Consider the following 20,343-nt stretch of genomic DNA (forward strand, 5'->3'; position numbering starts at 1 on the left):
GTGGAATAATTGGAGGTTCTAAGCAACCAAAAACCAAGACATGACAAATCTTTGAGCTAATAGTATCTTTAGGCAAGTGAGTAAATTTGCAATTTGGGGGCTGCTGCTAGCCAGTGATGCCTGGAGAGTATTATGATGAGGATGCCTAGCTGTAATTAGACCTTGTCTATACTACAAAAGTGAGTTCTGTAATCATTGCTAAACTTGGTTATGGCTCAACTTTGTTACAAGAGAACTAAATTAACTGAGTCCTTGCAGATGCAGGTTAGCTCTAGCTATACAAACTAGGCCACACTATGATTCAGCCTATCTGAGCTGCAGCGAAGTTCAATTTCAGTTGTTTACAGAGTGTAGACAGGGTCACAGATGTTGGAATGGAGGATTATGCCTCTCTGGTCTGTCTCATTACCTGTAACTGCACTGATCAACAGTAACCAAAGACAGCTGCTCTCTTTAAAATCAGATTATGCACACATGATAGGCTGATTATATGTATACTTCTACCTTCCATAGAATCATGTCAGGATGACAAAACTGCAGAAACTGCACAGAAGAATGACCTGCTGGAGACTGAGTGACTGCTGAGCGGGCTGCGTGGGTACCACGGAAACAGCTGGATGTTAGATGTGCTGTGGGAACTTGTCTCCCAACACTGGATCAGCAGGTGTTCTTAAAAGCTCATTATTACAGAAGTATATTTATTCTCTCTCCCATCTGGCAGACAATTGAGCTAATCCCTTCCTCTGCACTTAGTTTTCTGATCCCATTCTTAAAAAAAGGACTACAGAGCGTGTCTAGTGCAATATCTTTAACAGTGGCAGGCCAGTACCAGCTACCCCTAAAGCAGGTGAAAATAAACCTGCAATAGGCAATTAGAGAACACCCCGTCCCTAGTACAAGTTAACGAGAGGTGGGTGACATGACAAACAGCCCCAAGCTGTAGGACATTCCATACCTTTTGTTTTTAACCTTTTACTAAAAATCCAGCCAGGAGATGGGTGGGGGTAAAAGGCACCTGTATAAGACCAAGCCCCAAATATCAGGAGTGCCCCTGTAAAATCAGGTTTCAGAGGAGCAGCCGTGTTAGTCTGTATTCGCAAAAAGAAAAGGAGGACTTGTGGCCCCTTAGAGACTACCAAATTTATTAGAGCGTAAGCTTTTTTTTTTTTTTTTTTTCCCCCACCAAATGCATCCGATGAAGTGAGCTGTAGCTCACGAAAGCTTATGCTCTAATAAATTTGTTAGTCTCTAAGGGGCCACAAGTCCTCCTTTTCTTTTTGTAAAATCAGGGTATCTGGTCACCCTCCACCAGCGCCCAATCGCTATTAGCCAAGTGCCAGGGAACCGTCTCACCCCTGACATGCCACCCTAGCAAAAGGCTTCCCCCCCCCCAAGAACCTTCACCCTCCTAACATTCCATCCCCCCAGCGGCCTCCCACCCACGACGTAGCATTCCTCCCCGCTCTGGCCCCGCCCCCTGGACAGCTCCCTCCTGGCCACGCCCCCTCCCCGGGCGGTGGCCTAGTCTCTTTATGGCCTGGGCGCTCCTTCCGGGCCCCTCCCCGTGACGCCGCCGGCGGCGAGGCCGGCTGGCGTGCCCCTCGCGAGGAGCCGAGGCGGCCCCGCGGGTTCCGCGCGCCGCGATGAAGTGTCACTACGAGGTTCTGGGGCTGGCGCGCGACGCCTCCGACGAGGAGCTGAAGCGGGCGTACCGGAGACTGGCGCTGCGCTGGCACCCTGGTACGCCGGGCTCGGGGCCGCCGTGGCTCGCTCCTCCAGGCTGGGCCGCCCCTTTCCCCGCGCCGGGCCCGGCCTGCACCACAGAGGGGGACAGCCGCGCCAGCATTCCCCGCTCGGAGAGGGCAGGCGGGCCGCGGACGGGGCCGCGCGGGGCTCTAGGGACTCTGCGGGGCCAGACCCTGCGCCCCAGCCCGGCTCCCGAGTCCCATTGGCTGAGCCCGGGGTTCCCATCGCCTGGCCGGGCTGTTGAGGCCGCGCATCTTCTCCCCTCCCCCCCCCCCCCCATTGAGGCGTCGCTCAGGTGTGTGGGTTCGGGGCGGGGCGCCCGGCGGAGTGTTTCTCCTGGCCTCCTGCTGCCCCGTCCTCTTGGGAGAGCAGCAGTAAGCGCCTGGGCAGGGAGGACGGGGGCTTCCCGCGGCCCTTCCCCCTCATCTCTGCTTTAGAAGGCCAGCCTCACCCTGAAAGACTCCCTAGCTTGGTACCTGGCGGGCGTACAGGTAACATCTCAAGTCACGGAGGTTAAGGAGTCACGGAAGAGACCCCCAGATCTAGAGTGATCTCCTGTATATCACGGGCCACCACTGCGCACCTGCACGCTAACCCCAGCAACCGAAGTGAAACCGAAATTCAGAGTAGCAGCCGTGTTAGTCGGTATTCGCAAAAAGAAAAGGAGGACTTGTGGCACCTTAGCGACTAACAGATTTATTTGAGCATAAGCATCCGATGAAGTGGGCTGTAGCTCACGAAAGCTTATGCTCAAATAAATCTGTTAGTCTCTAAGGTGCCACCAGTCCTCCTTTTCTTTAAACCACAGTAGTACAGCCCCCAAGAGACCAAACGGTTATGTGCCACAGGCAGGGAATAAGAGGGACCGAGATGTGCCAGTATCCAAGGCCTCTGCAATGGCAGGGCATTGATTAAGTGAGATACATCTAGGTGATATTGGCAAATGTCCCATGCTGCAGAGGAAGGCAAAATCTCCCCAAGGTCATTGCCAGTCTGACGTGTGGGGCAGTTCCTTCCAGACAGCACATAGGGTGACTTTTCAAAATGTCTTTTGTATTTTTCCTGCTTGCTTTGTGCGCTCAGTGTCACTTTATGTATAGTCAGTTTCCCTTGTTTGCATAGTAATGTCAGCCTGTAACAGGGAAGAGTACGCTTTCTTTTTAAATAGGAAAACTTTATTCTAAAACCACAAAAGTTGTCAAGAAGACTCAGAGACAGGTGTAGTATCTGAAACTATTTTGTAATTCTTATTGAAATTGATATTGTTCTTTAACTGTTTATGTGCAGCAGTATCACTTTAAGATATTTAAATATTAATTCTCCAGACTTGTTCTTAATGTGGCTGTTAATTTGGCAGAGAGATGGTGGAAGGAGAAACATTAATGATGATGAAGCTGGATCAGCAGATGTATTTTAGTTAGTTGTGGTGTACATCCAATAAGGACCTTGAGTTGTCGTTCTGAATTGACTTTTTTTCAATCATTTGTCTGATTTCCTAAATAATTACTTTGTGACATGAGCCCCGGCTGTTGCTATGATTTTTATGGTTTAATTGTAATGACTTCTATTGCAGACAAAAATCTAGAAAATGCTGATGAAGCAGCAGAACAGTTCAAATTAATCCAAGCGGCATATGATGTACTGAGTGATCCTCAAGAAAGAGCTTGGTAGGTAATATTTGTCTGCCAGTGGGGCAGAAAAGACAATCTAACAAAGGGCCTGATTCTGAATTTCTGTTTTAGGCAGGACTCCCATTGAAATCATTTGTGATTTCCTTGTGTTGTTAGTCTGCACTGAGATTTTAGAGGGTAACAGCCAGATGAGTTTCCTCTCACTAGTAACGATGTATACAACTGTTAGGTCCCGGGTTTACAGCTACAGAACACATTAGTTGTATTCTTGTAACAAAGAACACTTGAAATCACCTTTTAAAAATTGTGTTCCTTGATCAATTTGTTGTGTTTTTAAATAGCTTTTGCTTCTGGTTCTCTCTCAAGTATGAGTGTCCCAGGTTTATAGTTGCATGCACCTTTTTTTTCTCTCCTTGGATAACTATGAGCTGCTTGCTTCATATGTTTAGCTACTTTTTCAGGAAGCACTATTTTCACTTTTTCATGTACTAAAAGAACAAATGGCATACACCAGCATAAAAGTGGGGAGGGCCTGGAGAATGTGTTTAGAGATCTGTAGAACCTGTAATTCACATTCTTGGAATCCTTAAGAAACATCTTATTCAAACATGTTGGATAACTTTCTCCCAAAAGAATTACAGTAAAAGTAATAGGTATTCCATGAACAACTGGAAGGTCCCCCACTACCTTGGGTTTTCATGTCTGTGATTGTCTTAAGTTATATGTGTTCTTGATGCTGTTTTCTGCTAGGTATGATAATCACAGGGAAGCTCTGCTGAAAGGAGGGGTTGATGGAGAGTATCAGGATGATAGTTTGGATCTGCTGCACTACTTCACTGTTAACTGTTACTCTGGATATGGTGATGATGAAGAGGTAATGAACTGACTCTCTACTGAGTCAAGTTAAAACTTCTTTAAAAAAAAAAAAGCGATGGAAGTAAATAGATGCATTGATGATACACCATTCTTAAAATTACTGAACATAAGTAGAAAAACGTTTACGGTAAACTTTAAAAAAGGGGGCGGGGGAGGAAAACATATATTGGATATTTAGTCAGTTTTAAATGTCCCCTCAATCAATACTGCCGTACAGTTATATAACAACACTTTACATGTAATACATCCCCAGGCACTTCGCTTTCACTGTGCAATCCTATTATACTGAGATGTTTCACAAGTTGGAATGCTTTAGGATATAAAAAGCAGCATTATGCCAGTGCTCTGGGATATGCACTTGCTGCCATTTAGCTTCCAAGTGGAATTTAAGGTGTTGATGTTGATCTAAAGAGGCCCAAATGGTTTGAACATGCCTGCCTGAGAGATTGCCCATCTCCCTGTGGAGATGAGCTGCAGTGAGCTGGAACACCCTTAATTTATAATAATGGAACTGCTGGTAGACCTTGTCTTTGGAATTCTCTCCTGCCTTAGTCCAACACAACTGCCTGGGTCACAATGGACCCAGTGTTTGTATTAGATGATTATGATTTTTTTTATTTTAAAAATTGGAAGGGCTCCTAGAGCCTGGCATAATCACTTATTTTGGTATACAAAGCCTTTATTTTGACTTAAAACTGTTACTGTAGAATTTAAATAGTGATCTTTCTCTGAAGTTGATCATTTTAATTCTTTAGTTGCATAGGCATACAATTAATTCCTCAGTAACAATGGTGTGTATTTCAGGGGTTCTTTGCAGTCTATCGTCAAGTTTTTGAAAATATTGCAAAGGAAGAGATGGAATATATATCTCAGGAAGATATTGAAGAATTCCCTACTTTTGGATACTCTCAAAGTGATTATGATGAGGTAAGATACATAATGTTTAGAAGTCTAAACTATTGGATATTACACCGTAATATCACTAGGAATTGGGGCTTAATCCATTTCCTTTGAAATCAGAAGAAAGGCTCCCATTGACATTATTAGAGTTGAATCTGGCTCAATGTGTACATAAAGCCTTCCCTGCCCTACCAAAAGCACTTATTTAATGCCTTGTGTATACTTAAACCTTTCGCCAATTTACCTATACTGACATAGTTAAGTGTCAAAACCCCTAGTGTAGATGCAGTTATATCAGTATAAAAGTGCTTTTATCAGTATAATTTATTCCTGTTCAGTGAAGTGAAATAGAATACACTGGGAAAAAGCTCCTTATACTGGCATATTTATGTTGGTTAAAAAAATCACACCCATTACTGGCTTAGTTATAGCAGTAACATTTAAAGTGTAGACTAGGCTTAAGAAATAAAAGGACAGATTTAATTCTTGATGTCTGATTGAAACCAGCCTTGCCAGTGTTCTGAAGTGCTATGTATTATAGCAAGGAATACCTGAAGATGTGGTAACTATTTATTAACACAAAATACGGTCTCTTTTATAATTTTTCCTTTTTGTTAAACCACAATAACAAAAATAAAAAACTTGCTGACTGCATAACACAAAATACCCAAGAGATAGTGGATAACCAACAATTGTGTCTTCTGCTGAAAACTCTCCTGCCATCTAAGGCTTTTCATGGTGATGACCCCTCTTTATATTTCCATGATACTCCCAGCTGTTCTGTTCTGTCATTTCTCATTTCCTCTCCCAGAGGCTGATCCTTTCATTCCGCCATGCCAACTGTCTGTAACGACTGAAAATTTCCCTTTGTAAAATTCTTCCCAGAACCTACTAGCATGTTTATGCTGCCTTAAAGCAGTAAGCTGGCAATCAGCTCCTATATAAGCACTTAAGAACACTGGCCCTAAATACATATTCTAGTCTGTTCCTTCTTGCTTTTACCTCTTCGTAATACTTCCTCCTAAAATTTAAATTATATTATACTTTTAATCAGTTGAGTAATTTGACATATTTTGTACAATCCAATGAAAAGTAGTATGAAAACGGGGACAAAATACTCCAGTGAAATACAATTTGCAGTAACACTATTTTCACTGTGTATATTAATGTACCTTCTATCTGCCTGTTCAGACTTTAAATTGCCCAAGGTAATCAAAGTCCTAACACAGACTATTAGAGAAAATTGTTTATGAAAGTCAGTAGAAGTTGGAGACAAATAGCCTGTTACAAACTGGACTGTGATAAGGGGCCTTCAAGGCTGCAAGTAAAATCATGGGTTGGCATAATGAGCTGAAAATTGTAGAAATGGGAGGAAATGTTTATGGGTGAATCACCAAAATGTTTTGATGGAATGAGGTTGACACATCTTCTTTGACCTTGTTTATCTGGGGTCACTAAATGGAAACTATGGGAGCCATGGATTAAAGCAAACAATTTTTAACATTGACTGCCAATGCCACCATTTCCTGGGACCTTGAGATCCATCGTGACATTGTTGGGTCGTCTTCATCCTGATCCTAAAGGCATTCTGATCAGACTGGGCCAGAAAGATGGAACCAGGTGATATGCCACTTTCAGTAGCCTTGGCTAAAGCTGGTGTGAACCTGGAGTATGAACCTTGGGTGCCTGTTGTCACCCCCTTCCTCTGTCACTGTCCTCCTCCACCTTATTTCTCTTCTTTCCTATCTATCGCTACCTTCTGTTTTCTGAGAATTAGATTTGGGTGCAGTCTTGACCAGCTTTCTCAACACTTCTCTGAACCTGTGGCCGGAGAGGCCAGCTAAAAGCAAGGTCTTAAACTGCCCAAAGCTGGTATGAGTTAGCTAATAAGACTGGCTAATAAGACCACGTGCTAGGTCTGTGTTTCTCCATCAGCAAGTGAAAATCAGCACCAAAGACAAGCTATATTTTTTATATTTGCTATTTTTTTCTCTTCCCCATGTGAGCCTTTTGTCTTAAAGGAGGAAACAGCATTGGTCTTCCAAAAGCAGCAGCAACAATTCAAGACCATTTAAACTAACCTCTTCTTGCTACCTCCAGAAAGGGCAGTGAATACCATCTAAGACTGTCATAGGGAAAAGCCCCACTTAAATAACTCTCTCAAGGGAAAAGGAATATGGGATATTGCCACAATAAAAGGCGTAGTGATTTTCATTTCAGATGCTTAAACTGTGGGGGGAGTTTTTTGTTTTTTTCATCTCCTTAATAAATGGTTAAAAAGACTTTTTTTAATGATGGTAGTTACAGTGGGAGTTGCCAGCAATATCTTCATAGGAAAACCTGGATGGTGCTTAACTGGTTACTATTGTAACAGTGAAGAGGGGTTTTACTATCATCTTATTCCTTGTTGGGCCAAAGACCTACCCCCTTACTGACATCACAGGCCAATGGCAGCTTTTTAAAATTCACTTCGTATGAACTCGGCTTCAGTAAAATTTTAAATCTTTTTCCACATAGTAAGAAATATCTTTGATTTCTCCAAGGCATGACGTCTTGGTTTAAAAACTTGCATAGGGAACTAATGGCATACATTAGAGATGGATTAAAAATTGGCTCACTGACAAATCTCAAAATGTACTTGTTAGTGGGAAGACATCAATGAGTGATGCAGTTTTCTAGCAGAGTCCCTCAAGGATCAGTTCTTGGTTCAGTGCTATTCAATATTTTTATCAACAATTTTGATATTAAGTCTTTGCTGATTACATTTGCAGATGACACAGATTGCTCGGGTAATAAGTAGCGATGAAGATTGATGACTGTTAGAGTCATCTGAATCACCTGGTTAAATGGTTCACAGTCAAACAAAATACATTTTAATTCAGCAAAATGCAATATAACACACCAGGGAACAAGAGTACAGTTTACACCAACAGGGTGGAAAACCGTCTTGGATAGCAGTCACTCAGAAATTCTAAAATGCTAGTGTGATCGTTGGATATATAAAAAGGGGAATACTGTATTAAGCAGAAATAGGGAAATAATCTTGCTTTTCTACATAGTAGTGGTGGTAAGGCCAGTAGTAAGATACTATGTCTAGTGTTGGTGTCTGTGTTTCAAGAATGTGTAAATACCAGAGAGCGTTCAAAAGAGAACCACAAAAATGATCCAGGGTTTGGAGGAAAAAAAAGCCTTACAATATGAAGCTTAAGAAACTCAATATGTTTAGCTTATTAAGAGAACATGAGAGGTGACTTGATCACTGTGTATAGCTATTTACATGCACACACACACAAGATATCTGATTAGTGGGGGCTTTTCAATAGGCATAACAAGATCCAGTGACTGGAAGTTCAAGTTAAGCAAATTCAATCTTGAACGTAGATGCAATTTTCTACCAGTGAGGGTACTTAAACAATGGAACAGTTTACCCTGAGAGGTGGTGTATTCAGCACCGCTTGGAGTCTTTAAAATGAGATTAGATATCCATCTAAAAGACGTGCTTTAATCCAGCTCCTGGAAAAAATTCTATGGGTTGTGTATACAGGAAGACAAATGAGATAAGGGTCCTTTCTGGCTTTGGAGTTTGTATATCTATGAAAATCTAAATAGTCTTTGGTTGCTTTCTTTCAATATGATGTCTTACAACTTTTACCAATTCCCTTTTTTCCAACAGGTAGTCCATCCTTTTTATGCTTACTGGCAGAGTTTCTGTACTCAAAAGAACTTTGCTTGGAAAGAGGAGTATGACACACGGCAGGCATCAAACCGTTGGGAGAAACGAGCTATGGAGAAAGAGAACAAGAAAACTAGAGACAAAGCAAGAAAGGAGAGAAATGAACTGGTTCGTCAGCTAGTGGCTTTTATTCGTAAAAGAGATAAGAGAGTACAGGCACACAGAAAACTCATAGAGGAACAGAATGCAGAAAAAGCTAGAAAAGCAGAGGAGCTCCGGAGACAGCAAAAACTCAAACAAGCTAAGTATGTAAATATTGAAGGAAGCATTTTTGAAAGTGAGAAATAATCGTGGGAGATTCATATTGGGTCTGCAGCTTGCATTGTTTTAAAGAGTAAATGTTGGCATTTATAACTTTTTTGTCCTTAAGTCTGAGATTTGAAGACTGAGCTGCTCATGGCAGAGACCATCCTCCTTGTCCCCAACACCTTGTGGGTAGTAAAGAAATATGAAATAAGTTTGAATAATCAGTATTTTAGTGTTGCCAAAGTCTTCAATGTTAGATAATCCACAAGGCAGAGGTAGCAGGTTGGCAGAAGGATGCTGAGGATAAGTGAAGTGGGTGGTGGTGGGAGTTCCGTTACTTTTTAAGGGGATCTGTCATTCCTTTATCACAGAGTATCACAGTTGAGGGACATTTTGTATCCGTCATGGCAGCGGTGATTAAAAGCCTTTTTTTCATCTGTTTGATTAATGTTTGCAACCATTTTCATTGGTTTTGGACTTTGGCTGTGTGACTTGTACCTTTTCAGTAATCTAGTCTAGAATTCAGTGTGCTTTGCATGGGACTATACTTTAAGACCACTTAAAAGCTACACTTGCCCAACTGCTTGGTAGTGTTGTTTTATGACAAGATTTACTAACTAGCTTACCATCATGCCAAGAATATCGAATGATATAAACTTCATACCCCAATTTGTTTCTTAAACTTTGGGAACACTTTAGAACATGGTAAATTTTAGCTGTGGAAACAATGTACAGGACCGATTGACGGTTGATTTAACTTGAGAGGAAAGGTGCTTCTCATTCGGTAATAATCCTATACCTCTGAAGGTGAGGCATTTATTAGCCCATGACGATTCGTATCAACTCCAGAATATCTGCACGTTAACTAAAGTTTTTGATATTCATTTTAAATGAAAGGAACATATTTGCATAAAACAATGAGCTGTTAAACTCAAACTGCTAGAAGGTAAATTTGAGGAGGGGGGAAAAAGCCTTTTTGCCCTTCATTCCTGATCTTTCTCTCTCTCGCTTTTGTCTTTCGCCCCCTACAGGTCAGAAAGAAATACTGTCCCTGGGCTAAGTGCAATATATTTTGTTTATATTTCAAGTTTGAATGAGGAGCGGGGGGGCTGGGATTCTCTCACTGTAAACACAAAATATATTCTCGGCATAAAAGCCTTGCTGATCTGGAAAGAGGCAAAGAAAGGAGCTTAAATATTTAACCACTCTTCTTTCCATAGGCCCACTTTCATTTTTTTGGATGATTTTAATAGAGTGGATTTTTTTTTTTCCACTGAAGGTAATGAAGCCCAAGTAGTGGTTTTTGCTGCGGGCAAAGAGCTTGAAAATTGAGTGCAGGAGGCAATTGGAGTGAAGATCTGAATAGCTGAAGTACAACTGTTGAGGACTGTAATTGTACAGTAGTTATATAAATGGGACTGAATCTGCTCAGTTTTCCAGTCCCTACAAAGAAACTCTAGTTACTGGTGTGTGTTGCATTTGGTTGGGACAAGACAGCTAGGGGGTTTTCTTCTTTTTAAATAAGTGAATATGATCAAATAATGATCCTTAAATAAAATACTGTTACCACTTAATTCTCTGAAATATAAAAAGTTGTTGTATTCTGCTTAAAGGCTTGGTGAGCAATATAAAGAGCAGAGCTGGATAACTATGTCTGATCTAGAGAGAGAATTGCAGCAGATGGAAGCACAGTATGAAAAGGAATTTGGAGATGGATCTGATGATGAAGAGGAAAGAGAGGAACAGGAGCCAAGAGAAGGAATAGAAGGTAAGGGTCTCTTAATATATTTTTGATTTGATACCTATAAAAAGACCTTGCAGTTGCTCCATATTTGTACATACATAACCATACAGCTGCATTTAAATCCTCAAAGCTTAAGTCTGGATTCGCTGCTGGCATACATCACTCACTTCAATTGAGATATTTAAGGAAAAAGTTTAGTTCCATAGTGTTCTGTTCTCCTTTTGAACACTTAACTTCATGTTAGTAGATGCTTATTTGCGGTTTTGCGGGGAAGGAACAAATTATTTAGGGAAAGAGTTCTTATCACTCTGCACACTTCAGTAATCCTAAAGGGCTTGAATGGGCATTGTTGTGTCTGTAATTACTCAGTATCTCCTAAGAATCACTCAGCCAATTTCCTTCCCCTTCCCTTTTCAGATAAACTGAGTGACGAAGCTGAAGATGCTGAATTTTATGATGACTTGTACTGCCCTGCTTGTGACAAATCCTTGAAGACCGAGAAAGCGTAAGTTTTGTTTCTTTGAAAAGCTTGGACGCTTTCAGATTCCCTAGATTATCTGGGCACCCAATATCCATTCAAGTTAATCCATTGGAATGGCATTTGGGCATTCACGTGTTCTAGGTGGCTTTGAAAGACTCAGCCCCTTTTCATTCAAGTAGATATTTTTTATATTAGAATTTCCTATTCTGAAAGCTGAATGGAATTAACCATTATCATTGATCAGAGACCTTTATATGTAAATGAAACAAAATTTGCTTAGAGGAACAATTGCACATGATTCGTAGAATCGAATAATTATCTACTCCTCTTCATAGAATGAAGAACCATGAAAAGTCAAAGAAGCACCGAGAGATGGTAGCGCTTTTACGGCAACAGCTGGAGGAGGAGGAGGAGGAATTTTCTGCATCTACAGATGACAAAAACGGAGTGAATACCAAAGAAGATGAAGAAATGGAAGAAACATCCAAACAGAAGTACCTTAAAAATAGATTGCTTGCACTTACTAGAGCATTTGTTAAAGTTAGGCTACATAATAGTGGTCTTTATGAGGCTCTGAAATAAGGCCCTGGGATAGGCATATGATCACATCAGGACACATTTAATTGTACTGCAAAAGTTGTTAAAATAGCTCTTTGCACCAAAATCCCAACAAAAAAGTAGATTTTTAATTATATCATTGGAATAAACTCATTGAGGACACTCATTGTAGGACAATGATCTCCCACTACTTATCTTCTGGCTTTATAGAAAGTAAATGTCAAGGCAAAGCAAAGATGTTAATATTTTAAAGGAGGAGACCTTGTTACCGGCCGAATGTTGGTTGTGTAGGTACAGCATTGTCTGTCAGGCACTACGACTAGCCTAGAAAACTTGTTTGCTTCAGTTAATTAGAAGCTAATTTATGTAAGATATAGCATATTTTTTAAAGCTGTACTATGCTTATGATTAAGCTGGTTTCTGAGTGTCCAGTCATTAAGGATCAGGGTTTTCAGATTCAGTTTGAGCAAGAAATCTACAGAAATGTCACTAAATACCCTAAACAGTGCACAAAACAGCAAAGTGTTTTCACGTCAGGACTCTGACAGTGTTGTTTTTCTAGCCATGTCGACTTGTTGCATTTGTGATACAAGTGAGATCAGAACCACTATTACTTAAAATGTAGCATAGAATTATTGGTTTTTAACCTTTGCCAATATTATATTTTAGTGTCTATAAATGTATTCAACTCTTACCTTTACAGACTCTCTAAGAAGAAGAAAAAGAAACATAAAACGATGACGGTATGGAGTTTATGCAAAATCTCTTTCTGTGGCTCTATTGAAAATCTAAGGAAACTATGTAAGACTTGATTTAGCCATTTCTGTGGTCTTATGACCTAGCTTTCCATTAGCCTCAAAAAACTGAGGGAATTAGGAATTGTAGAGACTGGGAAAAGCTGTTAAATTTATTACATTTAATCAATTGGTGTATTTCTCAATGAGTCCATTGATTTCAAAGACACTCTGACTCCATATCTGTTTTAACTTAGGTACTTGTATAACCCCCATTATTCTAGTATCTGAACACTTCACAATCTTTGGTGCATTTATCCTGCCAACAGCCCTGTGAGGTAGGTCAGTGCTATTAGTCCCATCTGACAGCCTGTCTGTGCTGCGGTTTTTGACGTGGCTTGCCCATGGTAAGTGTGGGGCAGTGCAGGGAACTGAACTCAAATATCGTAAATCCTAGTCCAATGCCCTAACCACTGGACCATCCTTTCTCTCAACTAGAACAGGTTGCTGCCTTCCATTCAGGAAACTGTTGGATGCGTGTTGTTCAGAAAACCATCACTCAACTCTGACAGTATGGCCGACAATATGGCCAACTATTGTCCAATATATAATCTTCTATTTTTAATATTGAGAGGCAGTTCTGAGTGCCAGAGGTGAATTGCTGCTAATCCACTGGCCCCAAGAGAAGCGTAGTACTGTGCACTAACCTTGCAAACAGCACTCAGTCATCCACAAAATTCAATTATCTGTACTGGGCCTTTCCACATCAGTGCAGATTAGTGAGGTTCTCTTGTAGCTCTAGTTTACTTGCAATCTTGGTAAGCTACTTTTGTCTGAGTTTACTAAAGTAACTAGCGTATTGATTCTCCTTCTCTCTTCTCCCAGCACCGCACTTCCACACTACACAATTCTAATTGTTACCCTTTCAGTGTTTAGAAGGTTGAGAAAATCCTTTATCTGGTTGCCTCGGATCTCCTTGACCCTTGTTAATCTGGGGAACAGTTGCAATGTTTTGGCTGAAATTTTCCTGAAGCAAACATCTGGCATGGAAAATTTCAGCCCGAATGCTTAAGTTTGGCAGTCATAAGCAATTGAAAACAAGGTCTTTTAATGGGAAGTATCAGGCAACTTTAATAATGGTCCTGATAAAATCATCTAATAAAAAAATTACAAAAAAAAAAGTTAGCTGTTTCGATGTATAGAATCATAGAATATCAGGGTTGGAAGGGACAAGATCATTCCATCCTCCCTTCTTTATGCCTTAATGGCTATGTGCTATGGGTTCTTGCAGAGTCTGAGCTGTACCTCTTAGACCTTTGATAAAGATTCTTTGGCTCTCTTCTCTTCATCACAGGCTGATTGTTTTTACACTGATGTTTTGTGAGAGATGCAGTGAGGTGAAAAGAACTGAAGTTTTTGCTGTGATATTTTGAGAAACAGACATGCTAGATTTTCGTTGAGGCAAATTGTTTAATTGTTAAATCTGCAATTACTGTGTACACGGTTGCCAACTAATTATCTCAGAGCAATAAATACACATTTTTTCTTTGGACAGACATATGAAGACGCTACAGTTGATGCTACAGTTGAACAAAAAGAAGCTGACAGTGCAGACCGGGAGGACAGCGTAACAGAAGAATTGGAAAATGTTGGCCAAAGAACTACTGCTTCTGAAAAAGCAAGTGCTGCAGAAGCTGTAGATGAAGTTAATGAACCAAAAAGCGAAGCAAAAAGGTAACAGCATCACTTTGTTGCATTCTTTAGTTTAATAGTCCATGTTTTAAAGGCCTGAATTTTCTCACCAGTATAAACTGAAAGCTACTCCATTGAATTTGAGTTATGGAAGAGTAAAACTGGTATAAATTAGAAGTGGTTCCTAACTTGGCATTGGGTTTAGATTGCAAATAAATACCCCACTTAATAAACAACCAGTATCCAGACAAACCTTCTTGTTAACAAATATGGTAATCTTGTAAATAATATTTCTTTGTTTTGCTGTTAACAATTGGATTTTATATTATCTTACAGGGGAAAGTGGCAGGGGCAAAAATGGGAGTTAGGAACTTAATTCATGTTTGTGCCTTTAAAAACCTCATTCTGTTAACTGTGTAGCAACTTGATGAGTGGTTCTGGGCATTAATTATAAAGATATTCTTCATAGTTATCCAAAATGTCACCACAGTAAGGCAGTAGTTCTCAGCCTTTCCAGACTACTGTACCCCTTTCAGGAATCTGATTTGGCTTGCATACCCCAGTTTCACCTCACTTAAAAGCTACTTGCTTACAAAATCAGATATAAAAATACAAAAGAGTCACAGCACACAGTTACTGAAAATTGCTTATTTTCTCATTTTTACCATATGATTATAAAATAAATCGGTTGGAATGTAAATATTGTACTTGCATTTCAGTGTATAACGTATAGAGAATAAACAAGTTTGCAATTTTAGTTTGTACTGACTTTGCTAGTGCTTTTTATGTAGCCTGGTGGTAAAACTAGGCAAATATCTAGGTGACTTGATGTATCCCTGAAAGACCTCTGTGTACCCCCAGGGGGTATATGTACTCCTGGTTGAGAACCACTGCAGTTGGTTATAGGCAGCAATTTTGTTTATACTAAAGTACTCATTTTTGACTCCTCCTGTAAAATTAGAACTTTGTTTACTGTCTTAGTTTTTGGCTGGAGCAAGTGGAACAAAAGTTTTAAATGTTTAAAAAACGAGCTTAGTGGAAAAACTGTACAAATCATATATTTATCCATTTCAAATAGTAACTTACATGAAATATTTCATCAGTAGTAACTATTTAACATAGGAATGGCCACACTGGGTTAGACCAACGGTCCATCTATCCCCGTATCCCGTCTTCAGACGGTGGCCAGTGCCAGTTACTTCAGAGCGAGTCAATGGAAAGGGCAATTATTGAGTTATCGATCTCCTCTTGTCCAATACTAGCTTCTGGCAGACAGAGGCTTAGGGATACCCAGGGCTCGGCCGTGACCATCTTGGCTAATAACTATTGGTGGACCTATTCTCCATGAATTTACCTAGTTCTTTTTTTAATCCAGTTATGCTTTTGGCCTTCACAACATCTGCTGGCAACAAAATCCCCTGGTTGACGGCTGTATGTGAAGAAGTACTTCCTTTTGTTGTTTTAAACCTTCTGCCTATTAATATTGGGTGACCCTGAGTGAGTGAGTTAGTTAGTAGTTCCTGTGTTATGTGAAGGGGTAAATAAGACTTCCTTGTTCACTTTCTCCATGATTTTGTAGACTGACTTCTTCCCCCCCCTTACTCGCCTCTTTTTCCAAGCTGAACAGTCCCAGTTTTCTTAATCTGTCCTCCTGTGGAAGCTGTTCAATAACCCTCATCATTTTTGTTGCCCTTTTTTATACATTTTCCAGTTCTAATACATCTTTTTTGAGATGGGGTACCCACAACTGCCCACAGTATTGAACATGTGGGAGTAGTGCCATCATATATTTCTATATCATCTGTTTCCTAACAGTTCCTAACATTCGTTAGCTTTTTTGACTGCCTCTGCACATTGAGCAGATGTTTTCAGAGAACTATCCATGATGACCTCAAGATCTCTTTGAGTGGTAACAGCTAGTTTAGACCCCACCATTTTGTATGTATAGTTGGGATTATGTTTTCCAATGTGCATTACTTAGCATTTATCAATGCTGAATTTCATCTGTCATTTTATCACGCAGTTTAGTGAGGACCCTTTGTAAATCTTCACATTCAGATTTGAATGTAACTATCTTGACTAATTTTGTATCATCTGCAAACTTTTTCACCTCCTTTTCTAGATCATTTATTAATATGTTGAACAGCACTAGTCCCATTAGAGAGCATTGGGGGATCCGCTATTTACCTCCTTCCACTGTGGAAAGTGACCATTTATTCAGGATACTGCCCAGTTAAACACCACTTTTGCCAGTTCTCATGTCTTTGAATATTGTGATGTGCAGACACTTGTATGGAAAATTTTATGCAAACAGTTTAGCAGCAGGAAGACATTCCTGTGAAGCTGTGTTGAAAGTTATGCATAAAGCTGCACATCTGTCACAGATTCTGTGACTTTTGCAGCAGCTGCTGTGGCTGGCTCCAGGGCTGCCTGAGATCAAGCAGCTGCTGGGGCAGTTTGGGTATAGGAGGGATAAGGAGTTGGGATGTGGGGTGGCACTTACCTCAGGGGGGGCATGCTCCCCAGAAGTGGCTGGCATGTCCCTGCAGCTTCTAGGCAGAGGGGCCAGGGGAATCTGCTCACTGACCCTGCCCAAAGGGGCCACCCCCACAGCTCCCATTGGCTATGGTTCCCAGCCAATGGGAGCTGCATAGCCAAAGCTTGTGGCAGGGGCAGCACACACAGCTCTTCTGGCCTTCCCTACCGCTAGGAGCCGCAAGGACATGTGGAGGCAGGCAGGGAGACTGCCAGCCCCGCCAACCCTCCCCAGCACGAGTAGGGGTCCTGGGCCGTGCGCCACTACCGTGCCCCCGCCTCAACCAGCACCAATGGGGGTCTTGTGCCACTGCCTGCCTCCCTGCCATCACCACAGTACCAGCACCCGCGATGCCCCAGATCACCCCCTGGCCCAAGTTTTAGTCATGGGTATATAGTACAAGTCCTGGACAGGTCATGGACCGTGGAACTTTTGTTTACTGCCCGTGACCTGTACATGAGTTTTACTAAAAATACCCATGACTAAAATGTAGCCTTAGTTATGCACTAAGCATTGTGGAGTCCTTACCTCACTTTAAGGAAGTGATGTGAATGCGACAACTGCTGCTTCACCTTCCTTACATTTTCATTACACAGCAAAGTTAGGTATATTCGCTTGTACAGCGCTCCCTTTCCCAATAAACCTGTAAGGCCCTCTGCATGTGCTTTTTGCAAAAGCTCACATTTGGCCCAAACCAAAACACTCAAAGGCACGTCTCCTCTGTGCAGGCTACTTCCAGGTTTAATGCCTAACTCCAGCTGTTTCAGCACTTTAACTGTTCAGCATTAAAAAAAAAATCTAACAGAATTGTAATGGGGTAAAGTACATTTTATTTCCCCAACTTGTTCTCAAACAGTTGAACCAATTTTGCTCAGAACTTGTGCTTAAGAATACAATAAAATTCACTTTTTGGACAAATGCTAAGCCTGGAATATATATTTCAGTCCCACAGGCAAGTTTCAGAACATTCCAATGGTCTGAAACGGGTTAGAATGGAGAACAGCATGCACTTTTAACTACAGCAGTCACTTCCATTAGAATAACTGCGCAAGGTGGGAGGGAACCCTCAAAGTAGTGAATCACACACAAAAGATTAAGCAGAAATTAATGGTGACCAAAAAACTGAACTGAAAGTGCCTTAAATGTTAGTTTGTGCAAATTATTTAAAAAAATAAATTGACTTTTCAGCCCATTTAGGACCATGAGATTTAAAAGCCTTAGTAATTTAAAACTATCAATCCTGCTGAATGTGTTCATAGAAAAACTTGATTCAGTGTGACAAAGGTAATCTGAAATCTTAAACTGTCTTGTCTTTTCAGCATCCCTAAGCCTAAAGGAAAGAGAGCCAAGGATACAAAAAAATCTGTTAAGGTAACTTCAGAGCTTCAAGATAAGGTATGTGGAAAGTATTTAAAACTACTGATTCTCAATGGCTGGTAAACAGTACAATGTCCTAAAACCAAAAGACTTTTGGTCTGGTAGTTTTCCAGCTCCTGACATTCTTCTCCAGTTCTCGAAAGCTGCTTTTACCTGTGTTTTTTCATGTATTTGTCCATAAGACACTTCCTGTTTATGCATGTTTACCAAAATTAAGGAAATTAGATACAAATTATCTTTTCTTTGGAGAAAAGCAGTGTTTCTTTTACTGCTAAATATTTCAGCTTCATCTAGGACAGTCTTCTACATACATGGACCTTGGACTTCTAGATCCAGCTAAACTTAAATCTGTCTTCTGGCCTCTGTGTGGATGTCTAGCTGTCAAATGAAAAAAATGAGCTGCTGTCATATGTTTGTATGGTGCCTAGAACAATGGGGACCCACAGCCTAGTTAGCCCTGTTAGGTATTAATGCAGTTTACTTTAAAAATAATGGCCTGGCTATCTCCTTAAACATAATGTAGGCCATTACTATGAAACTGTTTCATAAGAAAAGCCATACTGGGTCAGACCAAAGGTCCATCCAGCCCAGTATCCTGTCTACTGCCAGTGCCAATGCCAGGAGGCCCAGAGGGTGTGAACCTAACAGGTAATGATCTAGTGATCTCTCTTCTGCCATCCATCTCCACCCTTTGACAACCAGAGGCTAGGGACACGATTCCTTACTGATCCTGGCTAATAGCCATTAATGGACTTAACCTCCATGAATTTCAGTAGCACCTAGAGGCCTCAGCCAGGTTGGAGCCCCATTGCGTTAGGCAATGTACAAATATAGTGACAACAGCTCAGTTTTATATAGTAATTATTATACACATGCTGATCTAGATTGATTTTTTTTTTTTTTTTAAATTTGCAAGTGGGTCTGGAAGGACCTGCTGATGATCATCTTCTACCCAAAGCAGTTTCCATTCTTAATAACAGAAATTTACAGACAAGGAGAGTTACAAATATATATATTTTTTTTTAAAAATGCCATCATTCATAGTCCTGTTTCTGAAATGCCTACTGTCACTCAACTTTAAACAAACATATTAGTATGCATAGTTTTGTTTGAGGGGACACTGTTTCAAATCTTAGTGTTTCTTGAAGATCCATAGTTCATTTAGGAACCTATTTGTCATTTAATAAGGAGTGTTGAATAGAGCTCATTTGCCATAAAACGCTTTTCAGATGTTCAAAAAGAGTTGGTCACATTTTCCTAAATGAATCATTCATGCTTATCCATTTCAGAGGTTAGCTATTTGTTGAAAATAAATGTTGCTGTTTAATATGCACTCTTCCTTAGCCAGTAAAACAATAAAATACTGTTATTGTTTCCATAGTATCTACTAAATGAAGCATTGTATTTTTTTTTCTCCTACCAGAATGAAGATATTCCTATCCACTGTATAACCTGCAATTGTGAATTTCAGTCCCGGAATAAACTGTTTGAACACTTAAAGGCCACAGGCCATGCAAAAGCAATGCAAGCACCAGCTGTAAATGGTGCTGGGAACAGCAGAAGCAAAAAAGAGAAACGTAAAAACAGATAGGACTTCTCGATTGTTTTAAACTCTGTTTTTGGGTGCATATTTGAAAAAAAATTCTCTGAAAACCAAAGGACAGGACTCCTACAATCCAAATTAAATTGGAAAGCAGTTCTTGGGCCTGCAGCAATTTCAGTGTGGCAAAACATTTTTATCTTGTATAAAAAATTGTTTATTTTTTTTTACCAACACTTCATTAATGACTGAATTTCATCTTGCTGTTAGTCTTGAAAAAATAACAAATATTCTTAAAGCTGGTCATCCTAGATACCCGCTGGGACTTGTATGAATGGAAGTGTACAGGGGGAGGAAATAAATTATTTTAACACTTACTTTGTTTTTTATTTTACAGAACTCATCTAATGTGAGTTAGGATGGACAGGTGTCTGTCTGATCATCTACCCATTGTAGACCACCATAACAACAAAAAATTAGAAATTTAAGACATAAGTTGCTCTACTGTTCCCTACAGGACCCTAGTTCCTATCTAGGATGTGATGCAAA

At 40.5% G+C, this 20,343-nt stretch overlaps 1 protein-coding gene across 2 annotated transcripts; it reads left to right on the forward strand.

Moving 5' to 3' along the window:
- Positions 1-1,458: 1,458 nt before the first annotated feature.
- DNAJC21 (DnaJ heat shock protein family (Hsp40) member C21) lies at positions 1,459-20,171 on the forward strand. 2 transcript variants are annotated; one of them, XM_038402015.2, is made up of 12 exons: positions 1,459-1,740; positions 3,320-3,413; positions 4,128-4,251; positions 5,058-5,180; positions 8,827-9,131; positions 10,746-10,900; positions 11,294-11,381; positions 11,693-11,851; positions 12,619-12,658; positions 14,205-14,383; positions 18,197-18,272; positions 19,678-20,171. In XM_038402015.2, the coding sequence occupies exons 1-12, from the start codon at positions 1,644-1,646 to the stop codon at positions 19,843-19,845; spliced, it is 1,608 nt and encodes a 535-aa protein (XP_038257943.1). In that variant the 5' UTR covers positions 1,459-1,643; the 3' UTR covers positions 19,846-20,171. The 2 variants fall into 2 exon arrangements, with proteins under 2 accessions (XP_038257943.1, XP_043370633.1); XM_043514698.1 differs by lacking the exon at positions 19,678-20,171 and having other exon boundaries at positions 1,525-1,740; positions 15,717-18,231.
- The last annotated feature ends 172 nt before the right edge of the window (positions 20,172-20,343 follow it).

The sequence above is a fragment of the Dermochelys coriacea genome, chromosome 5 (genome assembly GCF_009764565.3).
Source record: "Dermochelys coriacea isolate rDerCor1 chromosome 5, rDerCor1.pri.v4, whole genome shotgun sequence".
Classification (NCBI taxonomy): Eukaryota; Metazoa; Chordata; order Testudines; family Dermochelyidae; genus Dermochelys; species Dermochelys coriacea.